Source organism: Manacus candei, unplaced genomic scaffold (genome assembly GCF_025592945.1).
Source record: "Manacus candei isolate 608988 ecotype Guabito, Panama unplaced genomic scaffold, ASM2559294v1 h1tg000073l, whole genome shotgun sequence".
Taxonomy (NCBI): domain Eukaryota; kingdom Metazoa; phylum Chordata; class Aves; order Passeriformes; family Pipridae; genus Manacus; species Manacus candei.
Genome location: NW_026138121.1, coordinates 2,502,204 through 2,511,711, shown reverse-complemented (window position 1 = coordinate 2,511,711; position 9,508 = coordinate 2,502,204). Strand labels below are relative to the sequence as shown.

General features: G+C 47.5%; 1 protein-coding gene across 1 annotated transcript; it reads left to right on the top strand.

The window, feature by feature from the left end:
* Positions 1–2,899: 2,899 nt before the first annotated feature.
* Positions 2,900–5,568, top strand: LOC127480398 (polymeric immunoglobulin receptor-like; the record flags this gene model as incomplete). Its single annotated transcript, XM_051808514.1, has 5 exons — positions 2,900–2,936; positions 3,533–3,874; positions 4,054–4,461; positions 4,550–4,879; positions 5,441–5,568. Coding segments are annotated over exons 1-5 (1,245 nt in total), but the record flags the coding sequence as incomplete, so codon positions are not given.
* Positions 5,569–9,508: the final 3,940 nt, after the last annotated feature.

The window sequence follows — 9,508 nt, the reverse complement described above, 5'->3', positions numbered from 1 at the left end:
GACAAACAACCCAACTCTAAAGCAGGAGCTTAAAAGTTAATTTTACACACCTGCAAATGGTTCCCAGAGCTTGGCTGGTGCTGGTGATGATGTCCTTGTGGGAGAAGCATCTGGACATGCTCTGTGATGAACAACAGGGAAGAGAAAATCCAGACTTGAAATGTTGGTTAAGCAGCACTTGTAGCAGCACAGCTTCACCACCCACTTCATTCTTGTTGCAGGGACTGTTTTATAACAGGGGTTGAAGCAGAAACAACCTTTTTGTCCTGGATTCATAAAAAGCACAGGATCAAAAGACAGGCAGGAGCTACATGAAACACTTGGGTCCATTCAAACCACAGCAGTCTGAGGAAACACAAGCAGAGTTCTTCCTTGATGTGAAGTTCTGCCTGGAAGTGGCTCAAAAAATACAACATTTTACTATAAATATTTAGAGACAGGTGTTTCATGTTGAAGTATTTTGTCTGTAGAGCAGGGGAACTCCTCTCAGACTCTGGCACTTTCTGCTCCTGACCTCTTCATCTTTTCTTTTTCCCCCTTCCATGATGTCACCCATGTCATTATGGCTAAAAATGACCATTTTTGGGTTCCATCCTCAGTATATTGGTGGCCTCTCTGCTATCCCTCCAAGCATTTTGACCATCCCCAGTTTGCTCAGCAATGCACATCTAGGTTTGAAAAAATTTTTGGTGCACCCATTTTAAACTCTGGACATCAATATATCAAAAAAAGAATTTAACATCAAGAGGTGAGCAAAGACTAACTGAGCTGCAAGCTGCAAAAAACACTTTATTAAACTAAATTCAAGTTGGAAGCAGAGCAGGAGAGAAGATTTCCAGCACCAGAAGCACCACAATCTAAGGTAGGTGAGCCTCAATTTGCCCTTAAAATACTGTTGTTTAAAGAACAATGTACAGTGATTATATGGGACACTTTGAGGGATTTCACCTGTGGTGTGTAACAGATCTGAAATTTAAAGTAATTATTTCCATAGCAATAAAGGTAGTAGAGTTTTATAGAGATTTTTCTTCTTTTAAGGTAGTTTGCCTTCATTTCTTTTTTTCTTTTTAAAGCTATAAATTAAATTACTGTCTCTTTTTGGCCATGAAAAAGTATCTGGACAAGGTAAATACTTATGCAAGTCCAGACACAGAGACACTCTGCCTAGTTATGCAGCCCAGTTATGGATAGGGGCAGGATAATGGTTTAATCAGACAGGTGCAGAAAATTGATCATATAAATATTTTCACAACATGAAACTGAAATGAGGACAGGAGAAAAAAACACAATCATATACAGTTTGCTTCTGGGATTTATATTGCTCTTTTTTTTTTCACTTTCTGCTTTATATTTAATGCCTATTTGCTGGAACACCTCCTTGCCTAAAGCCTAAGATTAAATGAAATTAAAATGTAGCTGACAGCTCTGTCCTGCTGATACTAATCCCAAAAATGAGGAAAAGAGGGAGTGCACTGGCTCAGCTGCAGTGCTGTACATCAGAAAAGATTAAACAAACATGGGGATAATATTTTCCTTGATGTAAACAAGGACGTTCAGCTCATTCTTTTCATCTCCTTATTGCTCTAAGCCCTCCAGATCGGTGGGAATTATGGCACTGAGTGAAAATCCCCATTTTTCAAGTCACGCATCCAGTGGCTGCGAGGAGGGAACTCCTGAGGCTCTGCTGAACCCACTGCCCAGGGCTGGGGGGGCTGGAACGTCCTCCTGGCTCTTTGCTGGGCACAGGAGGCTGGGCTGGGCAGGCAGATGTGGTTGCACGGACACAAACACCCCTCTCCCCTGCAGAGCTGCCTCAGAAATGGGGAAAACCCAGAGGGGAAACTGCCCAAAGGGGATCCTGGGCCAGCTGGACCCCCCCCAACCTGTGCTGAAAGGGGAAGAAAACATTTCTCCAGCCCTGTCCCGCACTTCCCACCAGCCAAGGGGAGGCAGAGGTGGATGGTTGCAAGCATAATGTCCCCAGCACAGGGTGTTCAAGGCACAGCACCTGACTGGTTGTGCTGATTTGAGCTAAACCACGACCCTGGTGCAAAGCTGAGCCCACCTCCTGCTCCTCTGCAGCGCAGGGGGTGGAGGGGACAAGCACTGGGCTCCTGTGGGTGTCCAGCCCAGGACCCAGCTCAGCACCATGGTGAGCAGGAATAAAGCTCATTGTGGCTCTGAATTTCCTCTTTCATTTTTTCCTGAATGCTCTGAAGAGATTCCAATGCCTGAACAAGGATGATTTGCACTTACCCGAGGCTCCAACTGCGCTGGAGATGAGGCAAATCCTAAACAAAGAATCTTAGGTAAAACGTTGCAGTCACCAAAAGTTTTTAACTCAAACAAGGAAGTAATCCCTGCCCTTAACAGAGACACCCAAACACTGCCCGTGTTCAGATCTGGAAATGGGTAGCAACAATCTGTACAAACTGCAGGGAATAAGAATAAAAAAAGGAAGATAACTGGGGGGTGATAGGAGACATTTGAGGATGTTGGCATTGCTGAGATCTGCAGCTTTTCCAGTTGATTCTTGAGCTGAAAAAAAAAAAAAAGAGAAAGGGAGAAGGTCAGCTGCCACTGTCCCCTCATTGCCAGCAATTCCTTTAGTAACCATCCTGCCACCCAGCAGAGGATTTAATGCAGGAGTGTGAGATCTGCAGAGCACTATTACTGCTGCTTTTTCCTTTTGAAATTCCCTTATTTTGGAGAATAAATAAATAAATAAAGCTGGGAGCCTGCTCTGCCTCGAGTGCCTGTCAGAGCAATCCAGTGGTTTCCCTCGACAGATCCCAGCCACAGTCTCTCTCTTCTGTTTGATAACACAGAAATCAGCAAAATCCCATCCCCAGTGTGAGATTGTTGGAGTTTGCTGAGTGGACACTCGGGAAGGCTGGACATGGTGGTTCTCTTTGTCTTAGCAGCTTTGCTGCAAGGTGAGTCACCAAGAAACCAGGTCTCCAGCCAGCTATGCTGATAAGAACAGGTAAAGCTGGAACTGGGGACACAGGCTGTGTTCTTCTGGCTAAATCCTCACTTGGACACTAGACACCTCCACCTGCAATATGGAAACCAGTCAAACCACCCTCCCTGCCCACTAGAAATCTGCAGAGAGTCAGCAAAGCGTGGCCAGAGCTGGGAGGAGAATCCCAGCTCTCCTTTGCTCTCGCTGCAGCATCCATGAGGAGAAGGAAGTTGCCAGATCAGGCAGAGTTTGCAAATGCCAAGGGTTATTCTTGGGTGTTTGCCATTAACTGCTGCCCTTGACCTTTAACTCCAGGGCTGGTGGGGGTCTGGAGCACCCTGTAAGGGGCATGAAAGGGTCTCTCCATGTGTGCCATGGCATAGATGGGTAATGTAGCCCCGAGGGAAGGTAACACATCCCATCCAAAATAAACTGTGGACTCTCTGAGCCGGGTGTCCCACTGGGGGCACTCAGAGTCACACCCCTGAGTCCAAGGAACTTGGTTTTCCACGTGGAATCGGGTTGTCTCTGAGTAACCAACAGTTTCTTTTTCTTTCTCCTCAAAAGAGCCGGTTTGGGGCAGTCTGTACGGAGCCAGGGTTTTGACAGGTGAGGTCGGGGGGTCCGTCACCCACCAGTGCTTCTACTCCATCACACCCACCAACAAACACGACCGGAAATTTTGGTGCAAAATAGCAGAGAACGGAGTTTGCTACACCATCGTCTCCTCGACCGACCCCCCCTCCCCGGAGTACGAGGGGCGGCTGTTCCTGCGGGACATCCCCCAGAACGGCACCTTCGCGGTGACAATGACAGGGCTGAAGGGCAGCGACTCGGGGAGGTACCGATGTGGCATCGGCCCCACCAGGGGGGGCCTCTACGTCAGCCTGAACCTGACGGTTTCGGCAGGTAGGTTTTGGCAGGTGGGTGGGGAGAGGGGAGGTTCTGTTCCACCACCGGCTCAGCATCCCAGGATCGGATGCAGGAGCATCCACGCGCAGCAGGTGTATCAGCTTTTTATACCCCGCGCTGTTAATCACATATTTACGGTAATGGGGTGTAAAAGCACAGAGATTTGGACAAATCAGCTGTTCATAAATGCAAAAGGAAATTCTCCCCTACCTGGCTGCGTGCTGGACAGTCCCTGTCCTGCTCTCTCCCTGCAGATGCCGGCGTGTCGAGGCAGATCCAGGTCGTCCAAGGGAAGCTCCACGGCTCTGTCACAGTCCTGTGCCCCTCTGGGGACACCCAAAGTGATGGGAGGAGGTTCTGGTGCAAAGTGGGAAGAACCAGCTGCACTCTCCTAGCCGACTCTGATGGCTACGTGGGAAGGAGATACCACGGGCGCATCTTCATCACCCCCCGGGAGAGCTCTGGAGCTTTCAAAGTCTTGATAAATGACTTAGTAAAGGAAGACTCGGGGCTGTACAGGTGTGGGGTGGAAGGGCTGAATGGTTTGGACAGCCCACAGGAGGTGGCTCTGCAGGTGACCACAGGTAGGACAGGGTACAGGGGGCTGCACAGGTTCCTCACAGTGGCAGGTGAGGAGCATTAAACACTAATTCTGTCCCCTCCAACCTGCAGCCTCCGCTCTTCCCAGGAGACCCAAATTCCTCAGCGGCACAGTCGGAGGCTCCCTGTCCTTCCAGTGCCACTATGACCCCAAGGGGGGCTACAAGAAGAAGTATTTGTGCAGGTGGGAGGAAGGGAGCTGCTCTCTGCTCCTGGACACCGACGGGTTTGTGCACGAGTCCTACAGAGGGAGAGTACAAACAACCAGCAGCGACCCCGAGCACGGGACATTCACGGTGGTGATGAGCCAGCTGAGAGAGGAGGACTCAGGATGGTACTGGTGCAGGGCTGCCAGTGGGCACACGGAGCACACGTCCTCTGTGAAGCTGCACATCCACCAGGGTAGGTGGTGGGATGGCCTGGAACACAACAGGATGATCTTTACCTCCCAACCCCAAACCATTCTGTGATAAACAACACTGTGAGAAACATCAGCTCTGCATTTTGCCTTAGTTATCAGCAAGCAACTGAGGCGATGGTAAAGGGTTTGAGGGACGTGAGCTGAGCTTTCAGAAGGGATTTAATTGGTTTGAATTATATTATTGATTCTTTATGATGCATATGACATCCTGACCCAGGCAGGTGCAGCGCAGAGACACGTGCCTGGCTCTGAAGATAAGCTGAAGTTTGCAGTTTGAGAAACTGCAGCATGTAAATACACAGATCCATGGAACTGCTCCTCTGGCAGAGGCAGAAATAATGGGGTTAAGGTGGGGATGTTTGCCAAGTGTTAAGGTTTAAGTGGTCCCAAGCTGCTTTCTTTAAGAGTCAAAGGAAAACAAAAAATGCTTGGGTCTGGTAGTTTTTTTCATGCAAGGTGAAATGCATAAATCTTTGGCAACTCTAACACGTTGCCTCTGCAAGAAGACAGATATTAAAGCCTAAAAATAATGTTTTCTGCAGAACTCTGCTCTTCACAAGACCCAGAAACAACCACTCCTGTCAAGTCCACTTCATCAAGCCTGGCTGCCTCCAGAACACCCACACAGAGGAGCATCAGGGGCCGGGTGTACACGGTGGGCACTGTCACCAAGAGCACCAGGATGGGCACTGTCACCAAGAGCACCACGGTGGGCTCTGTCACCAAGAGCACCACAGTGGGCACTGTCACCAAGAGCACCACGATGGGCTCTGTCACCAAGAGCACCATGGTGGGCACTGTCACCAGGACAACCAGGACCCTGCTGCCCACTGCCACCCCTGGCACCTCTGGCACCTCCCCAGGTGAAAGCTATCACGAGAGGTAATTCCACAGCCACGTATCTCGTTGGCACAGACTTGGTGGTTTACAACCTCCCTGCCCCAATTCCCAGGGCCCTGCACGGAGGTTGTGCACAGGTTGCAAGTTGAAAACACCTGCAGGAGAGGTTAGGAGTCAGAGAAGCAGAAGGCAAGGTTACCTCACGTCCATGCACACATCTCTTTGAACTTGTCTCCAAACCTTCTGGTGCTGCCCACTCCTGGGGACCAGATGCCAGAGTCAACAGATGTGCTCCTGCCTGTTTTGCTTTGCTCAGTACAGAGACAGGACCTTGGGAAACATCAGGCTTGAGCAATAACCTGGTGAATCTGTGCCTGCTGCACACTTGACTGCACACCTTATCCAAGCCCCTGCAGCAGCCAGTAACCCGGGCAGTGTTGGGTGCTCGGGGTTGCATCAGGAGTTATCTTTGGACAAGGTTAATCAGAAGGCTGTGGGTATTTTGGCCAGTAGTTATTCCATGGTAGTTCTCCACACCAAGCCCTGTGGCTCAAGTGGTTTCCCAGTGGATTTACCTCCTGTGCTTCCTGTTAGGTAGGATGGCTGTGAGCAGCTCCAACACTTCTCTCTCCAGCCCTGTCCACCATTCAGCACTTGGGGTAAAGGATCTGTGTGGCTGGTGCAGATGCACCAGATATTCCAGGATCAGCCATAACTGAACTGGACAAACCCACAAATCCAGTCCAATACTGAGATGTGCACCCTGGATTCACATCTGCCCCACTGACCCCCAGCATGAGAAACACCATCCCCTCCCTCCTCCAAGCCATATCTCCCACCCATCCAGCCAGAAAGAGGAGGGGAGAGGATGTTACTAATCACAAATCATGCAAATCTCATATAAAGGCTCAGATTTTCCACCATTCCTGGCAAAGCCTGGGGAGCTCTGATAGCACATATATCATTTTTGCAAGGAGATGGTTTGTAAACACCTTCCAACAACATCAGGGTCTGTAACAACTCACAAAAAGGATGTACAGACCTTACTTGTGAATCCGTATCATGAAAACAGCTTGTTTTCCTTTTGGAGGGGCTAATTCAGCACAAACCCCACGCAGCAGAGCACAGGCAGATGTAGAAATTACTTCCTCCTAAGACAAACTCCAGAGCAAATGATTTCACCTCGACTTTGCTGACTGTTCTTTGATTCAGTCAGTTTATAGCTCCTTTATACTCTCTGGGGTAAAAACAACAGCCTACATAGGAGAACCAAAATTCTGTTTAATTCTGGTGATTCATCTTTCCAGCTCATCAGGTGAATCCCATCTGCTCCCAGCTGTGCTCCCAGCCCTTGCTTTGCTGATTTGCATCACTGTCACTGTTCTCGCCCTGGTCAAAATAAAACTTCAAAAGAAGACAGGTAAGTTGGCCAAGCAACACCTTTTGGGCTTGCAGGGGTTGTTTTGCAAGGCCTTTGGCTTGTGATTTCCCAGAATTGGAGTCTGACCCATGGAATGTTTCCACCTCTGGGCACACGTGGCCGTTCTGTGGCCGGTGCAGCCTGAAAGCTCAGCTGGAACTGAAAGCAAGCAAAGTCCTCCAGAAGTTGTTTGGCTTTTTTTTTTTTTTTTCTTTTTAAACATGTTTAACCAAAAAGCAAATGAAGGAAATGGAAATGCTGAAGCCCTGCTGAAAGCAAGGTCGGGTTTTTGTGTGTAGAAGATTTATGGCACCTCGAGTGCTCGGAAATCCTGAGGTATAAAGAGCAGAGATAAAGACCTGTGTGGCCTGAGCAGGTCCTGGGGCCAAATCCAGCTCATTCAGTGCAAAACTGACAGAGACAGGCCAAAAAATCCCTTCTAATGACTTATTTTTTAAAAAAATACATGCATATATCTTATTCTAGAACATATTATGTCTGTAGCGATAAATTTAGGGGCGGAAAACCTTCAGTGATGACAGGAGTGAGAGGAAATAGATTTTTCACAAGAATGAAACTGGGAAATAATGGCCCTAATCTGGTGTCTGGCATGCTGGACATGTTCCCTCCAGTGTTCCCTCCAGTGCATCCACATGTTTTTGTTTTAAAGGAGGAGAAAGAAGCACCACTGGAATCCTGGAGGCAGTGACGGCTCAGGCTGGTCCGAGTCCTGCAAAAGAGCAAACAGTGGAGGAAACCTCAGGTCCAGGAAAAGTTCAGGAATGCAAGATGGACTCTGGCAAATGTAGGTGGGTGTTTTCTGGAGCTGGCACTGTGTCTTCTCTCTGGTTAGAAGAGAAAAAACCCAAATTTTAAGCAAAGAACTCGTGGCTTAGCAAGTAAAACACCTCCACGGGAGAGGTTTGCAGTCCAGGAATTACAATCCACAGTCCAGGACTTGTGTTCTGCTGCCAAACTACTGCCTTTGCTCCTCACCAAGAAATTTTAAGCCATAGATTTCAAAAGAGTCAGATCAAACCCTATATAAAGTTCATAAATTTATTATAGGGGTTGATTATGATTTTTGCTTACATGTAGTAAACCTGTTATCGCTCTTCCTGCTTGTTTCAGTGAAATCTGATTGCTTATCACCTTTTCCAGTATTCCACAGGAGTGATTATTGTTCACTGTGTTGGAACAATATCATTCTTTTCTGTCTTACTGTGCAGGAAAATCTATGCTATCCTTGGAAGATTCAGGATCACCAACTTATATGTAAGAGTCTCTGTCTTCTGGTAAAATATAAGTACAGTGGGTCTGTCTCAGAATGTTAATACTCTTTAGAGAGGAGCTCATGTAGAAAACACCTGAGAAAGTCTTTTAGAAACCTCTTCTTTGGAAATTTGTATCAGTGAAAAGTTCTCCATTAAAAGAAAATATTGAAATAATGGTTCAAAAATTTGTTGGTGGGATTTCACATCCTCATTTCATATTCTCATTCATATTCTCATGCACTGAGAGCCAAAAGGGGTCCTAAGTATAAATAATGGGAAGAAAATAGTACATCTCCCCTAAACCCTTGAAAATAAACAATCAACCTTCTGTGAAAAACCTCCAAAAGTGAGAACAAAAACCAATATTTGTTAATTGTGCCTTCTGTTCTCAGATATCTGATTTGAGGTAAAGCTTGGGATAATTCTCCTCTTAATCTCAGCACGGGGTTGACTCCAGAAGTTCCCCCCTGAGCCAGGTTTTTTCCACCTTTCTATTCTCAGGACTCCCTAAAATAACAGACCCATTTAAAATACCAAGTTTGGCATAAAAACAGAAACACCCGTGAAATCACCTGCAAAAATATTGCACAGAGAGGCAACAGCAGATCACAGCTTTTCTTGTGTTTTGTTGTTTTACAGCTACCTTATGGGGAAAAAATGCTTTTCAAGGTGACTGATGAAGAATTGAGCCAGAACCTTCTGTGAAAGCCCCCGTGCACAGGAGCTGGGAATTTTCCCTATGGAAAACCAAGGCTCTGAACTGCCAGGCACCCAGAACCCCTCGTTGCTCCCTGCCCTGCTCAGAACCCAAACGCCCTGAATCCCAAATGGCACTTGCTACGTGTTTTGCAGAACAGAGAATAAAAGAAAGCACCTCTAACCTGGCTCTTTGTGGGCAGCTCTGACTTGCAGAGGCAGAGAATCCCAAGGGAAAAGGAATGGAAGGGAAGGACCCTCAGGGTTGCTCAGTGAGAGTCAAAAAAAAAAATCAGAGAATCACAGACAGGTTTGGGTTGGAAGGGACCTTAAAGCTCATCTCATTCCACCCCCCTGCCATGGGCATGAACACCTTCCAC